The 25,274-nt window shown below is 37.9% G+C and overlaps 1 protein-coding gene across 4 annotated transcripts in view; it reads left to right on the top strand.

Moving 5' to 3' along the window:
* The first annotated feature begins 264 nt into the window (after positions 1-264).
* LOC123766119 (cytoplasmic dynein 2 intermediate chain 1) overlaps positions 265-25,274 on the top strand; it is a 26,283-nt gene continuing 1,273 nt past the window's right edge. The window contains exons 1-18 of one of the 4 annotated variants that reach the window (XM_045754988.2): positions 265-413; positions 3,412-3,983; positions 4,586-4,833; positions 5,264-5,494; positions 6,528-6,641; positions 8,132-8,415; positions 8,693-8,990; positions 10,103-10,230; positions 11,598-11,738; positions 12,420-12,659; positions 13,667-13,888; positions 14,435-14,714; positions 15,501-15,598; positions 16,095-16,312; positions 17,167-17,321; positions 18,067-18,280; positions 18,598-18,733; positions 20,257-25,274. The exon at positions 20,257-25,274 is cut by the window's right edge and continues 1,273 nt beyond it. In XM_045754988.2, coding sequence (XP_045610944.2) covers positions 3,433-3,983; positions 4,586-4,833; positions 5,264-5,494; positions 6,528-6,641; positions 8,132-8,415; positions 8,693-8,990; positions 10,103-10,230; positions 11,598-11,738; positions 12,420-12,659; positions 13,667-13,888; positions 14,435-14,714; positions 15,501-15,598; positions 16,095-16,312; positions 17,167-17,321; positions 18,067-18,280; positions 18,598-18,733; positions 20,257-20,382 — 3,684 coding nt within the window. In that variant the 5' untranslated portion in view covers positions 265-413; positions 3,412-3,432 and the 3' untranslated portion in view covers positions 20,383-25,274. Of the gene's footprint in view, positions 505-3,411; positions 3,984-4,585; positions 4,834-5,251; positions 5,495-6,527; positions 6,642-8,131; positions 8,416-8,692; positions 8,991-10,102; positions 10,231-11,597; positions 11,739-12,419; positions 12,660-13,666; positions 13,889-14,434; positions 14,715-15,500; positions 15,599-16,094; positions 16,313-17,166; positions 17,322-18,066; positions 18,281-18,597; positions 18,734-20,256 lie in introns of all 4 variants that reach the window. The other 3 variants (XM_045754987.2, XM_045754985.2, XM_045754986.2) reach the window with 3 other exon arrangements.

The raw sequence follows: 25,274 nt of genomic DNA, 5'->3' as shown, positions 1-25,274 counted from the left end.
CAAACACATATCAGAACTCTTGTATATATATATAAACAAAAATATGAACTGAACAATTATTATAAACTTGTTAACCAGCAATTGGGGCTGGGAGAAAGGGGGGAGTGGAGTAGTTCTCACTCCTTGTATTAGTTTTAAATATGATATAGTCCAACTTAAAAAGCAATTATCACTCAGTTACCTTGTTTTTAAGCTACAGCATAATTAAAAATATATATATAAATAAATACATACATATCTAAAGGTGGTAGAGGGTGCGCAAGACGGTGCTCAGGCGAGAGGGCCGCGGGGCACGCTGGGAGATTCCACAGTTTGTTTTGGTTACAGACGACACAGCTGACGCCAGCGACGGCCTCTCCTCCATGTTCCCTCCGCTACCACTCGTCCATGACGCTCACTTGCAGTAAAATACGGTGAGGGCAAGCTTGGGTAATGGAGAGAGAGAAGGGACCTGGTCTTGTGAGCTGTATGGACTAGTGTGTGATGGACCTACGTTGGAATCCTGTACGAAATTGGGAGATTTTCGTGTGGAATGTCCTGAGGATGAATAGGTCAACTTTTTAGATTTAGAGGAATTAAAATATGTGAAACAATTGGGGTAAAAATTAAAGTGTCTAAACACGTAGCCAGTAACCGGGTTCTTTACTTCAAACACTGTATATGTGGCCTTAATGCCTCTTCTTACTAGATCCTACCCAGAGTCATACGATAAGGTATCAAGAACTGACAGTAATAATCAATGGTTAGCTGAAAGGGGGTAAACAACAAAAAACGAACCAATTGTACTTCTTTATAATATATTACACCACATGATACTGCCCGACTTAAAGCTGTAGCAGCTCCCCATGCAGGGGACTTCCTATTAGCAACCTCAATGTCAGCAACCGGCACCCGTCTCACACCGCAGGCCCTCCAAATTGCTGTGGCTCTCCGCCTCGCTGCCCCAATCCACACCGAATACAGGTGTATTTACGGCGAGGCAGTGGCCGACAGATACGGACGGCATGGCCTTCTCTGCCAAAGGACAGGAGGATGGCATGCAAGACACAGCGAGGTTAACAACATTATCAAGAGAAGTCTTACCATGGCGAGGTTAACGACATTATCAAGAGAAGTCTTACCATGGCGAGGTTAACGACATTATCAAGAGAAGTCTTACCATCTTCTTGAGGTTATCTTGAGATGATTTCGGGGCTTTAGTGACCCCGCGGCCCGGTCCTCGACCAGGCCTCCACCCCCAGGAAGCAGCCCGTGACAGCTGACTAACTCCCAGGTACCTATTTACTGCTAGGTAACAGGGGCATTCAGGGTGAAAGAAACTTTGCCCATTTGTTTCTGCCTCGTGCGGGAATCGAACCCGCGCCACAGAATTACGAATCCTGCGCGCTATCCACCAGGCTACGAGGCCTCCCTAACCATGGCAAGGTTAACGACATTATCAAGAGAAGTCTTAGCATGGCGAGGTTAATGACATTATCAAGAGAAGTCTTACCATGGCGAGGTTAACAACATTATCAAGAGAAGTCTTACCACGGCGAGGTTAACAACATTATCAAGAGAAGTCTTACCACGGCCAGTTGTCCAGCAGAGAGAGAGCCCCGTTACCTAATGCCCCGCAACCCTGATAAGCCTGTCAGTTGCCCAGACGGGATCACGGTGAACCCCTGGAAGAATGGTAGACAGTGGGTGTGGGACTACACTTGCGTTTCAACCTTAGCCAACACCTATGTTAACTTCAGTGCTGCACAGGCAGGAGGTGCTGCCAATCACCGGGAAGCACCCAAGTCACGTAAATACGGAGACCTTGATCACCACAATAATTTTGTCTCCATTGTCTCAGAGACACTTGGTGCCTGGGGTAAAAGTGTTGCAAGTTTTTTGAAGGAGCTGGGGTCCAAGCTAATTGAAACAACTAGAGACCCTAGAGCCACCAGTTTTCTCTTTCAGTGCCCAAGTGTGGCGATCCAGAGAGGAAATGCTCACTGCATCCATGGTTCCTGCCCGCCATCTGAGGAGCTATACAACTTGTGACAAGTAGTCTTGTACCTTGCATGTAACCAATGTTGTAACCCTTTTTGTGTAATGAAATTTTAAAATAAAGTTAATAATATATAAATACACACACACACACACGTACATAACATCACTACAGGTGTCACTTTCGCACAGGACACACTAAATGTCTTATAAACCAGTCTTCATTCCTGGCGAGTCCACGTCTAACTTTTATTGTACCCTACTCTATGTTCCTTCCTTGAATATTGTCTTCTATGGCCCCTCACACTGGTGAGTTCACCCTACTCAGTACAGCATAGCTTAGTCCTACACAGTATCATCAGTGTCTAGAACACCACTTCTACTTCCCCAGCAACGCGCTCGGAGAGGTCCCACTCCCCCAGCAATGCACTGGCGGAGGTCCCCCCCCCCCCAGCAACGCGCTGGCAGAAGTCCCCCCCCCCCCCCCCCAGCAACGCACTGACGGAAGTCTCCCCAGCAACGCACTGGCAGAGGTCCCCCCCCCCCCAGCAACGCACTGGCGGAGGTCCCCCCAGCAACGCACTGGCGGAGGTCCCCCCAGCAACACGCTGGCGGAGGTCCACACAGGCTTACAACAAGCCTTATCAGACTGACAATGCTTCTGTCTCATAACTCAATTAGGTCATCCTGGGTATGTCGGTTCAATCACTAATACTTCGTAAGTATTACAGACAAATCATTGTCTATACTGACGTGGCCACTTGTTCCCACTGGAACATGTCTTGAGTTCAGGACTGCCCTGGCTGAACTGCCTCCTGTTGACCAAGGTGCTCTCCACATCACGTCTGCAGACAAAAATGTCATTAGCAAGACAGAAACTACATAGGGATCAAATACGATGACAGCCTTCCACCGGGAAACAGAAAATGTGGTTGGGCGCACTCAATAGATGGCGTTGACATTGTCACCACACCCTCAACAGATGGCGTTATTGTCACCACACCTAAATGAATTGGGGTTGGGTAGGATGTCGTCGATTTCGTCACAAAGAGTGTATATCAGTACAGTTTTTATGTAATCTCTTGGTATTTTGACCAGAGTGAGCTCAGGTTTTCTTGCCTAATCAGTGTTTTAGAAGAACCAGACAGATGGGAACTGAAACTCGCTAACAATCATGATCAATATATATTCTGAATAAATTACAAAGTAACACGTAATTCGTAAAACGAACCCTTAGCTGGAGTTTGGATTGGTTGCCCATACGCCAGTACAATACTTGGTGTGTCAGTCAATTCTTAGCACTGCAGTAGGTGGACCTAATATTTCATGGCTGGTACTCTCTATGCAATAAATGTTTTATTATATTCTGTATTAAATTAATACAAATATTAAAACGTTCTACTCCTATAATTATTGTCTTTGGCTGTGTTTCAGTTTTGACCAAGCAGTGGTAAAATGAGGGAAAAAGATCCAAAGCCATCTGGTAGTTCAGACAAGACTAAAACCAAGGCACCGACAGGCAAAGCAACTTCATCCAAAGCCCCTGCACCCTCGGCTAAAGGTTCATCTGCACCAAAGGCACCATCATCATCCAAAACTGCATCAGCACCGAAAACATCATCCAAGACATCATCATCAACACCAAAAGCATCATCTAAGACACCATCAACCATCAAAGGTGCATCCAAACCACCTGCATCTAAAGCACCTACATCATCATCCAAAACTTCATCTTCTACATCTAAGGGCGCCCCAACTTCTAAAACATCATCCAGAACACCGTCCACATCCAAAACACCGTCTACGTCCAAAACACCGTCTACGTCCAAAACACCGTCCACGTCCAAAACACCGTCCACGTCCAAAACTCCGTCCACGTCCAAAACTCCATCCACATCATCCAGAACAAAGCCAGCTGCCTCTTCATCTTCCTCCACCTCCAAATCACGACCAGTGAAGCCTACTCCTAGTAACATAAAGACAACCGGTGGCGACAGCAAGAATAGGTGAGAGCCGAGTTCTATATAGACACTCGTCCTACAAATCTGAAAATAAAGGAAGTGACAATGTTTGGTCTATCCTGAACCATTATCAAGTTGTGTAATGATAATGATTGGCCATTGATGATTAGCCATAATAGACTTGTCCATGACAGACAAACTTCACCTCTTTCTCTATTTTAAGATTAGTGGATTGGGTGTCTGATTTTCAGCTGATTTTTTTGTCTTGTTCTACTGTATATAGTTTTGAAACACTCAGACCAGCTTGTTTAACAATTGATGCTGCTTACATTTATGTAAATACTGTAGTATATTGTTAAGACTACTCTTGCCAGAAGTAGAGTATTTTTCACTAGGGTGGGACTTCTAGGTGCATAAGATCTAGAATTACTTCATGTGCATGTTTGATGTGAATTGCTAGCCATTATTTGTAATGACAAACAATACAGTACACTACTGTAATATATAATCCATAATATATTTCAAGATAAATGAGAAATTTAGTATTTTGAATAATATTAGTTATAGGAAGGAATCGTTTTAACATACAGTAATTAGTATTATTCGGAGAATTGTTTTGCAAAATTTCTTCCATGGCCTGAGAACAGAAGCTCCAGCAAAGATGATAAAAACAAGGGAGAGAGGGAACCAAAGAGAGGAGACAGAAGAGATAGCAGTGTTTCCAAGGTGGAGAGATCGTCTACTAAACTGGGTGCCAGAGGAGACAAAGATTCCTCCTCTAGTCAAAGCCGAGGAAAGAAGCCAGTGAATGGTCGTGGAGATAAACAGGAGAGTAAGGCTTTGACTGAGAAGGAAAGGGGAAAAGAGAGGTCGAATAACTCCAGAAGTCAAAGAGGTGTGTTGTCTGCTTGTACCAGTTTGTAGTAAACAGAGAATATTTTACAATCTATTTTGGTATTAATTGATTTGGTATTGAATGTTTTAGGTAAATTAAAACATAATTTAAATGCTTTTTGGTAACTGAAAATAATAGAATACCATTGACATGTTTATTTTGCTTCAACAAAGTCAATGCCAAAACTTAAACTTATTTCAGTAATTCTTATTCATTTACATTCCACACTCATTTAAAGAATTTTGTTACATTCTTATTCCCTCCAGCTTATTATTAGCTGTAAATAAATCAGGCTTGTATGTCATAATATCTGTGAAGTACAGTTTGAGTATACAGTATTGTATATGTAGTGAATTAAAATTTGTAAAATTTTGTTTAATTAGTAGAAAAAATGTTGCTGTCATGTTATTCATTACAGTACTTTCAGCAGAACCATCAGATTCTCAGAAAGAATCTGGTAAAGACAGAAGTAGTAAGGATCAGGATAAGACAGGACGACTCCCATCTGCCAAGTCACGTAGTGATAAAGATAACAGAAGACCTAACAAAGAGGAAAATAACAGAGAAGAACGAAGCAGGGTAAAGAGCTCGCGGTCAAGGGAAAAGTCTGCAGCAAAAGAGCGCAGCCGTACAACAAATAATGAAGATGGAGATGCTCATGGTGAGTTTTGTACAGTAAAGAAGTTTCTTGGTTTGTATGGTATCGGATAACATCAAACATTTACTTCTATAGCAAGTTTGAAAAACGGATTGTTTTGTGATTTATATGGGGTCGAGCATGGATCTGTGGATTATTCATAATTTCTACGGGTTGGCCTCACATTAAGCCAAACTTGATGACCAAACCACACATCAGAAAATGGAGAAATGACGACATTTCGGTCTGTCCTGCACCACTATCAATTCGTGGACATGATAATGGACCATTATCACGCTGTGGAAATGACATTGATAATGGTCCAGGACAAACTGAAATGTCGTCGTTTCTCCATTTTCAGATGTGGTTTGGTCATCATATCTTTTGCCACGTTACTGTGACTCATCGTCTGTTTTAACCATACTTCTTGCATTTTAGAATTTGTTTTATTGTTTTCTTGCATCCTTGCACCTAGCAAGCATTCTACTATTATTATTCATTGCATAAGTGACTGAAAAGTGGCTAGAGTAAATAACAAATAATGTTCAAAGTTGTGTAGGTAGACCAGAACCTGGATCCCACATAGGTGAGATGTAACCCAGCGCATCAAAATAGTACACGCTGAACATCAGAACTGTGAAATACAGTATATAAATACGGTGACAATTGTTGACTGTCGCAGCTAATATATTAAGAATGTTTGTGATACTGTACTGTAAATCAAAGGGTATGAGAGGGAATGTACACATACTGTAAGTACCAATGTCACCCATAAAAATACTGTAATGATGCTGTAGTGCACATGTACAGTACAGTGCATGTGAGTACTACCCTACATGGTGCCCTAGGGTGACTAGGGGGAAAACTAGGCCTCCATTTTCTTTTAGTCTTGCTCTGCCCCTTATTCAGATTCTATTGGTCAGACAAATTGTAAATTCGGTAATTTGTATGGTAAATTTAGAAGTGGAAATAGTGTTCTTGCATGTTATGTGAATGAATGAACATCATGCCAACCAAGGTCATATCTTGTACTAATTTTATAATGCAATGTTTTCAGATTCTGGTGTAGAGGGTATGAGTATAGGACAGGTGACAGACACCCAAAATTCAAATAAACCAGAGGTAGAAATTGTAGAACATGCTCAAAACAGTCTCGAGACAATGGAGTCAGGTTAGTAACAAACAATGTCATGTGTTGTAAAACCATTCATTAACTTTTCTATTGCTTATACCTTGTGTTTATTGTAAATTACAATTACAAATGTAATTCAATGTGGATAAATTCTGTGTTATGGAATGTGGATTTGGAGAAAATAGATCTCACACAAGTTACAAATTATGTGGAAAGGAATTACAGAACACTGTTAGAGAACGAGACCTAGGGGTGGTTTTGGACAGTAAGCTGTTGCCAGAGGAACACATACAGAACATTGTGAGAGGGGCGTATGTGTCGCTATCCAACTTTAAACTTGCCTTTAGTATTTCACATCCATATAATTAAAGAAACTGTTCATGACATTTGTGAGACCAAAACTGGAATATGCAGCAGTTGTATGGTACCCAAATCTCAAGAAGCACATGAAGAAACTGGAAAAGGTGCAGCGGCATGCTATAAAATGGCTTCCTGAACTGAAAAACAAGAGTTACGAGGAGGGACTACAGACATTAAACATGCCTACACTAGAAGATAGAAGAAAAAGAGGTGATATGATCATCACATACAAAAATTTTAACAGGAATAGACCAAATTGACAAGGAGGAATTCCTGAAACCAGCAACATCACGAACAAGAGGACACGGTTTCAATCTAAGGAAACAGAGGTGCCAAAAAATCATTAGAAAGTTTTCTTTTGCAAACAAAGTGGTAAGACAGTTGGAACAAGCTAAATGAGAAGATGGTGGAGGCCAAAACTGTCAGTAGTTTCAAAGCGTTATACAACAAAGAGTACTGGGAAGATGGGACACCATGAACGTAGTTCTCATCCTGTAATTACACACCTACCTACCTACCGGTATATCAAAGTCTATTCTCTAGATATCTAAAATGATGTCCAAGTGCAAAGTTTTTCTGAACTGCAAATACACGTGCTCCCATTGACTTTATAATGCATTCAGTAGATGTGCAAAATGTTTATTTGACCCTGAGGAGTGTAAATTACATTATGTTCATTGTTTGTGATGTTTTTACCTACATAGGCTTATTATATTTGTGATAAGGATGCCCCTTTCTAATGCTTACCATCATAGAATGTTGATCTAAATTTCCTTCGGTATATTTTGATAAGGAGATTACTGGGTATTTGTTTGCTGGTTGTAGACTAGGAAATTGCTGTGAGGAGGAATGCAGGGGTTGGCTAGAGTTTATAGTTTCAACTTGTTGACTTTACTGCTTCATATAATATTTGGCTAAGATTAGTAAGTAAGTAAGGTTGCCGGGTGAGAATGGTTAGTTTAGCTTTGGCGTGACATGGAAATGAGATAAATTTTATCACATAACCAGTAGAATTGTATCCTTCTAGTTACAAATACTTGTGTGAGTGAAAATATTAGGTATACAAACAGACAAGCTTTTAATAATTTTGCAATAAATTATATGATTTTGTCCATATCCAGTATTTATGTTTCTCTGCTTATTGTCTTATTTTTTTTTTTTTTTTTTAGGAATATCTCTGTCATCCCCACGAGACTTGAGTGGAGATGAAGTTGACATCGAAGAGTCAATCTCGTCAAAAATGGTAGAAGTTGATGAAATGGAAGAGGTGATGAAAAATGAAGTCGACATGTTTGATGATGAAAGTTTGTCCCTCCGTGAAACACAGGGAGATTATTCTGCCTCTTTTCCGTTTCAAAATTCCCCAGCTGCTTCTGGTGCTGCACCTCTCAATGATGAGGCTGCTGAGGAAAATGACGTTGAAGAGACAAACGACTATGAGGAGGATTTTGAGGTTAGACAAAGTAGTTTATATAAAGTGGTTTATGTATTTACAGTGTGTGTGTGTCTGCACACACACATATACACACAAAATAAAATCACAATATGATGTATCTAGGACAGTTTTATATGTAAATGTCATGAAATTTTTGACTTTTCTAACAAAAATATGTACTTTTCATCCATTTAGCATTGTTCTTGACTTCTAGCCATTATAAAACCAGTTTTAACTTCGTTACAGTACTTGTTTCTTTAGATAAATCTCCTAATGTATTTTGATATTTTGCTAGGATTACGAATCAGACTTTGAGGATGATAGCGGTTCAGGAAATGAAGAGGAGCCGCTGGAGGAGGAGACGCAGGAAGGTGACTCGGATGACTCTGCAGATGACTCTGAAGATAATTCAGAAGATGATTCTGAAGATGAAGAAAGTGGATTGGGAATTGTTGATCCCGAGATAGCTGCTGTACTAAAGGCATTAAAAGAAGAGAACAACTTTGAGAAGCGTTTACAACGGATACCAAGCATGGATGTTCCAGATCCAGAAGTGTTGTCACCGGTGTCAACTGAAAAGGCCATGTTGATGGGTACGTCCAGTGCTTTAGAGATAATAAAGTACAGCCGTCCTCATTATTTTTCCATATTAAATGAGCAACCTACACAATTGTAAATAGTGTACTGAATGTGTAACTATTTGTAAGTTTTTGCTTACATAACTAGTATCAAACAACTTGGTACAAAATAACGTAAACTATTTATAATTAATCATATATTTAGGTTGCTTAGCTAATATATACTTGTGTGTTTTACTGTACTGTACATAACTCGTCAAAAACTACACATTCATTCAGTAGCTAATTTAAAACTACTGAATATTATACACCAGGATAGTAGTGTACACCTTGTCCGAAATGTTCAGGTTTCATTATGTGTACATTATATCTGTCCCCTTTTTTAATTTGTCTTGTGAAAAGAATTTCTCAGGTCTTCTGTTTAATTCCTGCAGCATATCTGGTCTATCGCAGCAATGAATGTTATTTATCTCAGTTAGGACTCAACGACTTGGAATGGACGGTACAGCGACAGTCTCGCTTCTTGCCAGTTGGTGTTCTATTCCTGACCGTCCAAGTGGTTGGGCACCATTTCTTTCTTTCATCTTATTCTAAATCCTTATCCCCTTATCCCTTCCAAGTGCTATATAGTTGTAATGGCCAAGTGTATTTTCCTGATAATTATATTATCTCGGTTAGGGGCAGGTGTACCTTACTAAAAAGGTAATGAAAAAGGTAATGTGGGTTAGAATATAGGGAATGCTCTGTTAAATTAACCTGGAAACTATTTTATTTAAGGTGTTCCCCCTCCCCTCCTATAAATAAAGTTCCAGAGTAAAACAAGATTTCAATTATGAATACAATGAGGCTGTTCTTTACACCACTAATTTCTCTTAAAATTATGTATCTTTAGATTTATACTATTGTTCTAGTACCTAAATATGTGTCTTTTTTCCTGTAGAAGAACAGCGAAGCTTCATGCTTTCTTTTAGTTGGTCCATTTCTGAAATACAATGCTAAATAATAAACAGTCTGTTAATCGGATGATTCCATTTCTGACATTCATGTGTCACATTCATGTGAAGTACGATGTTCACTCCATCTCTCACCATCTCTAGATATAATTCTTGTATGTTCTGATCCCATAGACACAATATCCGAATGTCATGAAGACCCACATGTGACAGAAGAGAAGCCCAAACCAATTCCGAGACCAAAGACATCTCGCACTTTTGTCAACTTTGCCGAGGCTAAGAAGAAGCAGATGGCAGCACAGGTTTGTTTTGTGCTATCTCACTGTTTACATTCTCTTTAGTTGGTTTTATTAGATTGATAGCTACTTCATTTGAGCATTTTTTATTCTATGCTGATTTCAGATTCATCCTTGAAAAAGATTCCAAACTTACAATTAAGACAGATTTACGTAGAGTAGAGTGAAGATTCAAGGGAACATGATCAGTATGCCTATTTGCTTTAAACAAATATTAAGGACATAATAGTGAATTTGTAGGAGGATTTTAGACCCATGCGTGGCAGCTTCAATTTATATCCTGCCACTTCATCCTCTGCTTGACATTTCATATATTTATATTTATACGACATTTTGTATAATTATATATACAGCTTGAGTTGTATATTTATTCATCTGCTGGACATTTTCTGTTGTTTGCTCCTCTGATATTGTTTGGTAACTATTTCTCTTTAAATATATATTTATTCAGCCAGAATCCTATTATATCTCCCCTTTCATCTATTTGTACATTTCACTCATGTCCTATCTCATTCAATGCCTTTAAGGAAATCTAAATTTAGTTTTCATAGTCTCTTGTTATAGCAAGTTCCTAACTTTGAGAATAACTTCGTAATCATTCACATTTTACTTTCAAGAGAATCTACATATTTAGTACAGTGGCCAACATTGTACTGCGTAATCCAAATGAGGTTTTGCAAGGACAAGGTGAAGAACGGCATTAGAATATCTTTTTTGGCCTTTAATTGAAACATTTGATGCAGTGTCTTCCTGGTTTTAGATCTGTTAATTGGAACTAACAGATATTTGACACGATTTGATTTTGGAATTTCACTATTGTTTGGCTAAGGTCTGGTGCCTCTTGTTGTTTTTTCCGAGGCATAGAACCCTACATTTATCATAATTGCATCTATTGATTTTCAGTTCATTTTCAAGTTGAAGATGAGTACATTGCAGGCATTATTAGACTTAATGCCTCTCCCCCCCCTTTAGATATTTATGCAAAATGTGCCTGTCTCTTATGACTGTATCATTTGTAGCCAATAGAAAAGCTTGATCTCTAGTGACAAATATCCTTATTTGTGGATACCTTAGGTAGAAGCACCATGTATTTACAAAATGTAAGTTTAATTTCGTAAAACTGCAAATTACAACTGCTTATATTTTGGCATATAGATATTTTTGTATTGCTTCCAGCATAACGTTCTAAAGCTGATAACTTTGGTTTGACTTTTTCTAGTTACAGTAGTGTAGCAAATATATTTAATTTTGTCTATGGCTGCAGTTTACTAGTCATTTGCTTATTAAGATTGTTTTATTAATTTGTCATTACTTTAGTCTGCTTATATATGTTAATATTGTATTGTCATTGTCCTGAAATTTCTTTATTGCAGCTTTCGTCAAAAATAATGAGTCGAGGACGCACACTACTGAATATGATAGAACTTGATATTGTCCACATGGATTTGCTCACTCTCTCTCCAGTATCCTATGAGGCGTATATTTCAAGCTTTGGACAGTCTAACAGACATCAGGTATGTGAATAGCACCGAAGGAAGGATCTTTATTGGTTTCTGTAATTTTTACTGCCTTAGTAAAGACTATTAGTAGTCTTCTTACTGAGACTTAGTGTTTTAAATTGGTTATAGGGTTCAATTTTGATAACATGTACATTATATAAAGAACATTTAGTGAGTAATATTCCTTAATAAACTACAGTATCAGCCAAGGTGTTTTAATCCAGCACAGCTAGAAGTTAAATATTATTTGCAACCAGCAGAAACAATATTTGGTCTCTTGTGCTAATTGATGATATGATGAGGTAAAGTTAGGTCATTTTCTTTTTGTTTGCAGTTTTGACTTTCAAGTTGTCATTGGGTGCAGAAAAAGCAAGATTGTTTACTCGGTAATGCTTCATCACTAAAAAATGTTATGTTCAGCTATTAATTAAGCTAAGAGATAAGTGAGAGGGGAAAATGAGAAGACCATTAAAAACCAGTGGTTATTGAGATTGTTTATCAATTACTAGGGGGAAGAGTCTCCATGTCAATATTTACCTTGTGAATGTGGTCGAGGCCTGGTCGACGACCGGGCCTCGGGGACGCTAAGCCCCGGAAGCACCTCGAGGTAATCTCAAGGTAAGGTATGTGTGTGTTGATTATTACAAGATTGTAAAATTTAAAATAGATCTATTTACAGAATCATATATTTTTCAGATAAGTGTACAAACAAATGATGATGCATTATGTGAAGAAGTTCAAACAGAAGAAATAACCACACGCAGCAAGTGGACTCAGAAGCCTGTACACATTAGCATCGGAGAAGGTGGTCAGTTACCAGGACCAGAAGATTACATCGGAGTAGGTGGTGACATGGATCCTTTGGAATACTCTGATCTGCCAAGCAAGGGCAGCAACACCGCAAAACTTACTACCTTTTTGATCTCGTCCTCACAAGTAAGATGTAAAATTGTCAAAATTATATGTACTGTATGTATACTGTATGCTTTTTGCCAGACACCTCACTTAGCTGGTGTGACGTTAAAATTTAATTTGTTTGTAGGAAGCTGCTGTTCTATTGTTTTTATTCTTTTATATGTAATTATTCTGATGAGCATAGGTAATCATATTATGTAGTGTAGATAATCATTATATATGTCAGTTAATCATTTGATATTAGCATTTGTTTTAGCATTTTACTCTGTTTACCTGTTATGTTTCTGCAAACTTTCTCGCTATAGCGATCTTCCCTTTATCTGCACCGTCATCTTTAGTTTGCTTTCCTAATGCAGCAGAACTTTCTTAATTTAAGTCACACACATTTTTCTCACAGCTGGACTAATTATTATAGCTAAAATTTTAGCTACATGCAGCTCAGTTTTTAAATGAAAGGGTGCATACATGCAGTTTTTTTAAATGAAAGGGTAAAGAAACATTATTTAACCATACAATGGATTTGCATTGTATGCCAGTGAGTTGTCGCACTTTTGTTAAGTTTGTTGTTTGCCTGCTAAAATATAGATATGAACAGGGCTATGATACATTAATGTATCACTGCTCTGTTTTTCTGTTGATAGTAACATGTAAAATAAATCAATGTTAATTTAACTAAAACATTACATCCTGCATAAATTGATTGTCATAGCTGTGGATTGTGCTTGATCTCTTGATATGTGCAAGTTTGTTAGAATTATTATTGTCTTACTAATTGAAGTCAATATATTAGTACTTAACCTAGGTGATGTTGATGGCTTATTCTTCGTTGTCGTACTTTGGTGCGGCTTCGCATGGAAATGAATTGTTTTTTTGTATAACTACCACGACATCTATTCCTGCACTTGTTAGTTATTATTCCTGTTGTCTACCTACAACTTTTTTGTACTTCATTTATGTTATTTAAATGGGAGTCAAAGCCCAGCTGGACAAGTTGGGCTCTGACTTCAAGTTGGTAACTCTTATTGCAGGTAATGCTTGGAATCTTGGAGGAAGAGTTAGTGTGGGATTTGGCTGACTCGGACAACACTAGCTCCGTAACCACATCATCAGAGGGTCTTGGTTTTTCACACCCTCCGATACCACTGGGTGCTAGTGTCAAGTCTCTCTTAGATAAGCGGTCAATACCCTTTGTGCAATTTTGTGCAACAGAATCAACTCTCCTGCTCTCGGGCCATGGTTATAGCTCTCTGGTAAGACTGCATTGCAGAGAATTAACGATATTGTGAAATCAGACTTTTTTTTTCATGCATGTAATTAACTTTGTGTATTTGAAGGTATTTTAGGTACAGTCATATTTGAAATGTACACAGCAAAGTAGAGACACAATTGTGTTGTACACAGTAAAGTAATTGAAGCCATATTATATTCTACACTGTAAAATTTAGCTCAGCAGGGTTGACATTTTAAAAATCGAAACAACAACATTCTGGAAATGAAATGAGAAAATTAGTGGGCTTTGCTTCGAACAGACCCATGTTTACCAGACACTTTCTATAGTTACCAAATTGGCATTGTATGCAGAGTTACCTATTTTACACCAAACATCATTTTATTTGTGCTAGTGCATTTGATTGAATACACTTTTTCAAATGGTTTATATTAATTCCTGTTACAGTGATCATACTACTTGAAAGCAATTTTTCCTTTTCCTCTGCCATTCCAGTAGACCACACATAAATTTAACCATGTGTATTGTATGTCAAAAATTTTCTTCTAGTGTATATTTAAATTTTCAGGAAGATGATGATAACGATGATGGTGGTGGAGAATTGAGTGAAAGTGGGCTTGTGTGTGTGTGGTCGGTGCAAGAACCATCCCGGCCCCAGCATCTGTTGTGTAGTCGTGCCCCTCCAACTGCTGCCGTATTTAGTCCATCCCGCCCATCCCTCGTCTTGTCGGGACTTGAGGATGGTTCCTTGGCAGCGTGGGATCTGCGGGAACCACTTCAGTTGCACACACTTCAAATTGAAATTGATGATGTCAATTGGAGAGTTCGAGTTCCTTCTTATGTTACTGGTAGGTAGAAAAATAAAAAGGTTATTTTTGTTCTCGGTTTGAATTATAGCTACACTACCGAATTCCGCTAAACATAAGGGGCATAACTGGCCGACCCCTCACAGTGTTCAAGAGAGAACTGGATAAACACCTCCAAAGGATACCTGATCAACCAGGCTGTGACTCATACGTCAGGCTGCGAGCAGCAGCGTCCAACAGCCTGGTTGATCAGTCCGGCAACCAGGAGGCCTGGTCGACGACCGGGCCGCGAGGACGCTAAGCCCCGGAAGCACCTCAAGGTAACCTCAAGGTCAAGGTAGTACTGTACTATATATATGGTTTTATGATTCCCTGCCTCTTAAGACAAATCTTCTGGGGGCTGCAATTTTTGGATTGTTTTAGGATTAGAATTCGCTTCTTTGAATGGGATTTCAAACAAAGATTTCCAGTGCATTTAATCCTGCATCTGAATGCATTATGTATTTCATACATTACTTTAACAGAATTCATGAATATATATATAGAGAAACGTTGTTTAAGCATTCAGATTCACTAGTGGTCAGATAAGTGTTTGAATAAAATCTTCCTTTAAGTTTTAGATTATGTTTATTTCATGTTCTGCTATTAAATTCATGCTAGTAAAAACAAAATTAAATACTAACAAAGCATTTTTGTTTTCCATCTCATATGTTCTTATTAAAAAAAATTTAAATCATATATGGAAAATAAAAACTATTTTATTGTTGAAGTCAATAATGATACAAAAAAATTAAATGAGCATAAATACACAGATTCACCTTCTTCCAGCATGCCATGAAGGAGATGGAGAAGGGAATCGTATTATAGCAATACAGACAGTCACGACTCAACAGGATCTGGAAATGGATACTCAGGGCTCCTTTCAGGTTTGTACCGCGCAGATGTTTTTGTTTGCTGTACGGGTATTTTTATTTTTTGCCTTTTGTCCATTGTCCAGCCAGTTGGGAGATAAGAAGTCATGGAGTATTCATAAGGGATACAGATGTACTTTGTAGTTTTCTCTGTAGAAAACTATTTGACGATGTCTTTGTTATGTATATATAAAACAATAATACTTTCTGTATTGAGAGAGAGAGAAATGTAGATGGCTTTCTTTTATTTATATTATTAATTCTTCATAGTTCGTTTATGTGTACAAGATATATATGTTTCAGGTTAGTCTTTGTGTGATACAGGCTGTGTTTAATTATAGATGTAGGTGTTAGCTAGGCACGGCTTAGTTACACTTTGTTCGGTCCAGCCCTAACAGTTGAATAGTTTTGTACAATTAGGTATTAACAAGTTTTATTTGCACAATATGGAGCTTGCTTCTTGACTAGTATGTTAGGATGGCAGTTCAAATATAAATTGTTTCCTTGTCAGGTTGTGACGCTGACAGGTGATGGAAGGGTGACGTGGTGGGTGGTGGTGCGGGTCCCCCTTACTAGCACTGTTGCCGATCTTGGGCTCGGCAAGAGACACAGCAACCATAGTAGTGAAGAGAGTAAGGCAGGAGTATCGCCACACCTTGGTGCTGCCCCCTGGGCAAGGATTGCCCTCAACCGTACAGCAACCATTAATGTAGCCACTACTCTTTATGGGTAAGGAATGTTATTATGTGTAGGTTTTATAAAATGTACAAATAAAAAAAATGTACACATTTACAAATAAAATGTAAATTTTGTTATGAACTTGATTATTACAAGTTTTTTTTACTGTATTAATCTGGCACAATGTTCCATCAATTTTGATAAATGGACTCAAGGTAGGTAGAGAAACAGATGACTTCTCAGTCTTGCTAGAAGGCATAGAACTTTCTCTTTGCATAGTTCATCATAAGTCTTATTATACTTGTTTTAAACTGGATCAAAACCTGCCAGTTGGGTTACAATTAGGTCCCCAATTATTACTAGGTGAACAAGGGTGAAAAGCTATGCATCAGTGCCCATGAGTCCTCATTCCAGGGCTCGAACCCGGTCAAAATCTCGAGAGAGATGTGGGGTGAACATTCATAGAGGGTTCTATGAACCTTCATCAGTGGATGCACTATGGACAGAGCTAAATAGTCTTCCAGCCTTGGCACCTTCTTTTGATAAATTAGTTAGCTTTGAAGAATTGCCAAAAGTACTAAAGGCTGGTGTAGAGAAGGCTGTTCAAAGGAACAATGGGACATTTTGATTGCATTATCAATCTTCAATTAAAGAAATGTGCAATAAAGAGTATTTAACGAAAGGGAACCCACTATATAAAATTTTGTTGCAAAACCAATTATAATTTAGGGCAGAACCCACCATGAAACATATTTTAATAGACCATGTATTTTTGTTTTGTTTTTCAGAAGCCATCATAATCATTATTTTGTTGAACAGACCCTGATACTGTTGTGGCACTGTTGGATAGATACAACAGGAGTGAGGAGTGTTGTGTGAAGCTTCATATTTGTTATATTTTCCAGTGAGGCAGCTTTGGCTATGGGCATCAGCTGCCACAGCTTGAAATTGGATCCAAATGACCCGAATCAATTGTATGTTGCCACTGGCAGTGGTGCTGTGGCCCACTGCTCTCGCTTCACCTCCCGTACAAACCCCAAGTCGTATGTACCAGAAATTGGTCAGTGCTAAGCGAATTGTATACAATTTTGTTTTTTTAATATTTAAAAGCACAGTATAGTATATGTCTCAAGTGTAAAATGAGATAGAATGAATGTATATTTACCGATTCTGCATTAGTATAATAAATTTTGAGAATGTCTGTTCCACCTGTTCAATTTAAAAGAGAACTCATTTGATCTAAAGTGTATGTTGCATGAAGGAAAAGTAATAACTGCTATGTATAATTAGTACATATTTTAATTTTTTGTATACTTTATTACTCTTACCTCTGGTTGTCTTATTTGTACATTTTGTTCATTTGTATATACTGTACTGTACTCTGTTAACGGGTGGGTTTCCTCATTTGGCTTATCAAAGTCAGCCCATTTTTTTTATACTCTGTATGCATTTAATTATTATTATATTTCCTCATTTTGTAAATATTTTGAGAATTACTGTTCAGTCTCGATTATGGTGAAAAGACAAGGGTAGCCTCTGATTGGTTGGTGATTTTTGTTAGTGGAGTTAGGTTCGGTTGAGCCATTTTACTTTATGTATGGAATACATATACAGTACTTCAGATATTACAAGTTATATGATGAATGAAGTTAGCCAATATTTTAATGTGCCTAATGTTTCACAAATTGAAAGTGTTGATAAGGATTACTATTTTTATTATTTTGTTTTGTAATATAAAAAAAATTGTCATACATTCTATGCTAGTAGTATATTGTTTTATGATGCTTTTAATAATACTTTTTCAGAACCAGGATGTGAAGCTATGTGTTTGGCCATTTGTCCACATGATGCTCGATACCTGCTTGTAGGGAGCGGTGATGGTGTTGTGCGACTTCACAGCACAAACACCGAACGACCACTCACTTCATGGCAGTCTTCACCTGACTCGTCACCTATTGTTGCCATGCAGTGGTCACCGGCTCGTCCATGTGTTTTCTATGTTTTGGATTCACTTTCAAGGTTATATCCGTAGTTTTCGGCTGTCGGTATACATTAATATTACTGTATTTTTTATTTAAGAATAAATTATTTAGTCATATCTGGTATCAACTATATACAGTATCTTGGTTTTGAAACCAGTTCCATCAATATCTGTGTTGAGCACAATACATTTTTTAGTACTGTATCAGATTACCTTGCAATATATATACATGTGTATGTATACAATATACATACACATGAGAAATTTCACAGTTGTTTATTTCTGATTGTATTTTACACTTGTCTAGTGTGTTGCATCCCTCTTGTGTATATCGTAATGTGGTGCTGCGTTACAGGTTACATGTGTGGGACTTAAGTGCAGGTGACATCTTCCCGGTGTTGACAGTGGAGTCGGGGGGACTGGTGGGCGGCAGCTTGCATGCATTCCATATAGCCACAACTCAAATAAATTCTCACCATTCTGTGTATGCTGTAAGTAATATCATTTTGATCTGCTTTTCTCTATGTATATTTGATGCTTTTGTTCCTTCCCTAGTATGCAGTGTTCCCCCAAACCTTTTGGATATCTTCAAAGTGGTAAAGATATTTTTCATGTGCCTGAAACAGCGGTGAAAAAATTCATGTTAGTTTAGCATTTGTGTCGTGAAGTAGTATTCCACATGCTTGTACTGGAATGAGAACACCCAACAAATGGCTAAGTGGAAGAAAGCATGAAAAATAACAAGCCACTAAGGGGGGGACAAATTGGAAAGTGACATTTATTGCAAGGGCAATATGGGTATCAGAGAAAGAAAGTGGCTGGTGTATTGAAGGTTATTGTTTTAAAAAGTTAAAGATCCAGTTAGGTGAGGGCTTGAAGAAGTGTATTTATTAGCCCTGTATGGATATGCAGTGATGGTGTGGTTGGTGTGAACTTAAAAATCAAAAATTACATCTCTGATGTTAGGAGAATATAGAATAAAAATGTCTTAAGAGATGTGGAATGAAACGTTGTGTATAGCATTCTGAAGTGGTTTGGGCATGTTGAATGAGTGGATAATGGTAGACTGGTGAGGAGTATGTCGAGTGATTTTTAAAGGAAGTACTGTAATAGTAGTACTCGTACAACAAGATGGGGGGGGGGGGACATATTGAGTGTGTAGAAGTTGGGTTTGAGTGTGAACAATATGTGGGATATAAGAAGGGTCAAAACTGAGGGAAACCAATTTGTGAGGGAGTTTTGTGTATGAAAATTGAAGGGGAAGCCATATTCATCTGGTCTTGTGAAGTGATGAGGGTGCTGCTGTGGATAATTGGTGGAGTGTATTGGTGCTTAATTATCTGCAATGCTATATTGTGTATATGATTTAACAAGTAGACGAATGATAGTTGTATAATATCTGTAACTTTCTTTTACTCTAGGGGTATATAGTTTCTCTCTTTCTCAGCGCTCATGCTTACTCAGCGAGTGGGAAATGGGATAAAGCTGTAATATATACAGTTTGGGATTGAAATTAATTAAGAAGACCATCAAGTAAGAGGGCATAGAGAGAGCAGGCAGAGAAAGGAACCCCCAGTCATGAATAAAAATAAATTTTTAGTGCCTGGTCATGGTAAAAAAAATAAAGGAACAATTAAATGGGGAAAGCATGATAAATATTTATACCCATATTTAGGGCAACTGAAGCCACTGTGTGTGTGTGTGTCTTCTCTCTCTATATAAATATAAATTTATATATGTATTTGTATCGAGTGTTACTTTTCTTTTTTACCTACGACACTTTGATTTTTATGTTGTTAAATTTTCAGTTGTTGGTTTAATTTGTTAATAATACAAGTGGCTGTTTTCACAATTGTGCAAATTACAGTATACAGTACACAAAAATACAATGTATTTTAAAGCCAATTCTGTATTTTTTACTGTACCAAGCCAAGTCTCACAAATACTATCCCTAAAAACAGAATAATGCTCTAGTTTCTCCTTAACTGTCGTTGATAGTTGTCTTTCATGACAGGTGTTTGCCAGTGACGACGGAGGGTTGGTCTTGAGGCAGATCAGCCCCGAATTCTGCACATACGAACAGGTTGACGATTATAATACCGAACTGGAGAGATTTACCTATTATGTTAATATTATATAGAGAGATTTAAATTAAATGTAGGATGTGTTAATATTTTATTTTACATCAAATTATTTTGTATATAAATTTGATGAGTAAATTTTTGATACATAAAATTTTATGAGTACAGAACAGTACTGTAATTCCACACGTGGGAATAATCTTTATTTCATCATCATGTATGCCATTTGTTACACCAAAATATCTATATTTTAAATATTAAGAATTGTTAATTTTTTTCTGGGGAAAAGTCTCTTATGGCTCTCCGAAGCCATAAGAGACTTTTCTTGACTTGAAGCCATAAGACTTGACTTGAGACTTGAAGCCATAAGATCTTTGTGTGCTGTACTACTAGGTCCAATCAGTTGCGGAGTTCTGTTGGCCTACTGAGGACAAGAACCAGAACTTGGCTACCTCACAGAGAAGCAGGAAGCGGTGGTACTTAGTGTAAAGTTTCTATGAATTTATTCATGTCTGCTACCCACCAGGAAAGACACCCAGAAAGTTGCAAAACAAAACAAAAACCACTGTTGGCAAAATAGAAACTGCAGTCTTGAAACCACCTAAAGAACTCCCCTCAAAGTATGTAAACAACAAAAAATTCACTGAACAAGGGCTAGCTTGTTAGCTCCACCTCCCCCACTTCTTTAGGGGATAGATGGAGACAGCCCAGTTACCCAGCTGTTACAGCCTCGGTTCTATTCTGATGGTAGAATGAGTGAGTGAGTGTAAGGGTGTAAGGTCCCCTCCTCTGTTGCTCTGGTTCCAGTAATCTCTCTTGAACTAAGTGGTAGTGTTTTGCCTTTGTGGCTGTTCCTGTACACTTTGGTATAAGATCATGGTACTGTACTTGGTGGCTTGTACCATTAGTGACTTGAAGATGAAGCAACACAGCTGGCACCTTCCCCTCAATGAACTCGCCTAGTTTTGCTTGGGGGGTTGAGCTTTGGCTCTTTGGTCCCGTCGAAATGTGGCGAGGTGCTGATGGAAGTGTGCTTCCTCACTCTCTAAGGCTAGCAGCTCGCCGAGGTGAGGAGCAACCAGAAATACGTCCGATCATGATGACTGCTGGTGCTCCATTAGTAGAAGTTTCTCCTTAAAAGTGTCATGGATCCTGAAGGTTCGTACCACTATACCCAATTTCTTCTGAACTTTTCTAGAGCCTTTGCTAGAATATTCCATTATCTTTGCAATGTGCATAATCCTTTTTTCTTTTTAAGCTGATTCTGTTCTGGCGCCAATTACATTACTAATCTGAAGATTATCTAGAACTCTTAGATAAAAGGTTTGATGGCTCTCCTCAGTTTGAGTCTGAGAAATTAAATCTGCTACTTCAGTTCCAGTTGGGTTATCAAAACCTCTGCTCATGTTAATATGGCACAGCTTGAGTCTGGAGTCTAATAAAAGGGGGGTCTCCTTGCACAAAACACTGTAATCTCAGTATGTAAATGCGCAAGTGGGCAGTTTCTAATTTACAGCCAAGTATAAGCAGCAATTCAAGCCAGGTAAAATGTCAGGGGTCTGCTCGGCATGGTGCAACCATGCCAACTTTTAGGAAGTAACGAATATTTCCTCCTGGTGAACAAATCAAACAAACATTACCAGGTGTAATGTAGTTTTCTCCTAATAATTAGTAACCGGTCATCCTCTGCACAAACCACAGTCAAATATGCATATACTGTATATACAGTATATATATATATATCTCACCCACTATATATTTATCTCACTATCTAAATCTTTTTCTATATCTAAATCTCTCCCTCTCTCTGTCTATCTTTCTCTCTATATATATATATCTATCTATATATCTCTAAAAAAAATAAACCAGGGACATGAATATAACACATTGTATCCTGGACTGTTGCTCATGGGACCCAACTCGCTTGTGGTCCCTCGTTTTCACCAACGTCTCGCAAGTCATTGTCACTGTTACCTCGTTCAGGCTAACCTTCACCTGGTTGCCTGTGGGTCAAACTTCTGACTCCCTAACTGCTTCCACAAAATATCACATTCTCTCTCACTTGATGGGTCGGCCTCTGGTCCCTCACTGTTGCTTACAGTACACTTGGACACTACTGGCCCTTACCTTCAGGTACCTGAAGACCATACTGTTAATATGTGTAGCTCCTGGGTCTGGTTGATACCTGGTTGATGGGGTTCTGGGAGTTCTACTCCCCAAGTCCGGCCCGGGGCCAGACTTGACTTGAGAGTTTGGTCCACCAGGCTGTTGTTTGGAGCGGCCTGCAGGCCCACATACCCACCACAGCCCGGTTGGTCCGGCACTCCTTGAAGGAAATGGTCTGCTAGCCATTGTTGCGTACACTCTGCGATTGGCGAGACATTTGAATCTCTTCTTGCTCAGGCTTTCATCTTGACTTTATATCTTGAATCCAGTTTTGCTTCAGAGCATTACTAGTCAGGGCTGCATCCATTGATTCTTTAGAAACCACAGTGTGTGCCTCGATATGTGCGAGTTTTGCCATGTGTGATATACAGTATATGTAACATGCACTAGTCATATCATTTAATTAGTTCTAGTCATAATGTACAAAGAAATTAAGTTACTTGTTAGAATTACCAGTAGTTACTAGTCGTAATATCTTGACATTACTCTCTGTGGTAAAGGTGTATATACTCACTACTGTGTGTACTAGTGATGAATTTTGATTGAAGAATTAAAACAAAAGCAAAAGTAGCAGTTTGATACAATTTTGATAATGCATCATTTGAAAGAAAAGGATAACCTAAATCGCGTGTTGCTTGTACAGTACCTACATTCTTAAATAGACGAGTAGCGGTAGTGGGTTTAAAGCTTCGGTTTATGGGGCCAAAACTTACAAGATTTCGAACTACAGCCTTGTATTGATTTTACCAAGCTTTGTTGACCAATTTATTAGTAATAAATGTGCCAATTTATTTTCATAAACTACTTGAAGTCTAGTTTTCTTCAATTTTAATTTGCTGGTAGCCATTATTAGACCTCAGAATTGTTTTTGTTTTTAAGTATATATTAAACATTAGAGATGTTTTCTATTTTATAAGTAACATTCACTCTGTTATTTCATAGATGCAAGAGTGTTAAAAAAATATGATGTGCTTTCTATAATTTTGTCTTAGGTTTTATTACCAAGGACCAAAGATATATAGGTAGTTTAATTAGATAATTAGGTGATGCCCCTCATAGATTGAGTGAATATCAGTTAAGAAGGTTTAGTCTGGATAATTCAAGTTAATGACTTTTCTCTTTATATTTAGAGCCAAAATTTCATTTTCTGGGGGCGATGAGTCACAATACTGTGGTTGAAGTAGTTTGACCAGACCACACACTAGAAGGTGAAGGGACGACGACGTTTTGGTCCGTTCTAGACCATTCTCAAGTAGATTAACGTCCCTTCACCTTCTAGTGTGTGGTCTGGTCAAATTTTCTGGGGCTCTGAACATGTTTATTTTTTTTTCATTTTAGTTCTACTTGGTAAGTTTTATATGAGCAAGTAGTTTATGTTCAATATTGGTATATAGCCATATATTAGAATACTGTATGTATTTTCAGTGTATGATGTGTGGACCGCCCATCATTCAGGTTATTACCAATACTGATTGACTGTGCGAACAACTTCGTTATTGTCCAGGAAAGGGGGGTGAGGGGGGAAGGGACCTCGATAAGCCTAGCTGTATTAATCTTGACTCCCAAAGTTGCTACCTATGCGTGAAAAGTAATTTGTTGATAAGATTCTGGTGAGTTGGGGCCTTGTTAGTTATAAGGTTATTTTTAAATGAAACCAATTTACTATAAATGTACTCTTAATATTGTTTGAAAATAATGTAGTTACAGTAATTACTGCACACTTGATTGTGAACTTCCCCCCCTGGGTTTTCTTGTATAATCATTCTAGGTCAATTTGTGATTATATTCATTAATAATGGTAGATAATGCAAAAGTTATTTTGAGCTGATTTGACTTCTTTTGTATCCTCGAATAGTCTTTCGTTGTTTTGAACTCTACAACATTTATTTAACTGTTGCGTTACTGTACTTTATTTGCATTAATTTGGCACTTGTTATCCCCAACACACGTGAATGTGTTGGGTATAATCATTATTAGTTTTAGTTAGTGATGCTGGCATCAATTGGTGTGGGACTTGTCACTATTTTTTGGGCTCACTATAGTGATGTTTGGATCGACTTGTAATGTGCTACTTTTCTACAAGATAATGCAACTTAATAACCAGCTATGTGCATGTGGCCCAGAAGCTGCAAAAAAATACTTTGATTCAGAATTAATATACTGTATTTAATATTCATGTTTTGTGTAGCATTACCAGCTTCCAAGTTCTCTTTTTACATCCTATACTCTAAATAAAATGACAAAACTCACCCTAACATTAAAAAAAAAGTTGGCAGTGGACAAGCAACGACTGATTTTTATGTGCTCCCTCCCACCCCCCTTTCCTTACTGTTTTTAGTACATTTAAAGAATACTGCAACTGAAAATTTTATGCCCAAAACGCTTTGCGTAATAGTGGCTTTAGGCATTGTATGTACTAGCCCTAACTATAAATCCATCACTCTTTGTAAAATCTCTTTTATGTATGTACCTTACCTAAATAAACATTTTGATTTTTTTGATTTGATGTTTGAAAACACTTGTCATTTTTTATATGGCTTGCAGCTTTGTAAATATAGCAACAAATTATGTATAACATCTGGAAACATACCTGTTGTAATGGCATAGTAAATTATTATATCAAGTCAGATGATAGTACCATACTTTTGTTTAAAGATTACGATATCTAGAATTACGATAACAGATTTAAATGTAAATTTAGATTTGTTTAATTATCTTAAAGGACACCCTTATCTGTGACATGTAATACTGTTGGAAAGGATTGTCTGTCTTCTGCCCAGATAGT

This window comes from Procambarus clarkii, chromosome 9, assembly GCF_040958095.1.
Source record: "Procambarus clarkii isolate CNS0578487 chromosome 9, FALCON_Pclarkii_2.0, whole genome shotgun sequence".
In the NCBI taxonomy this organism is placed as follows: domain Eukaryota; kingdom Metazoa; phylum Arthropoda; class Malacostraca; order Decapoda; family Cambaridae; genus Procambarus; species Procambarus clarkii.
This window is presented reverse-complemented; position numbering and strand designations above follow the sequence as displayed.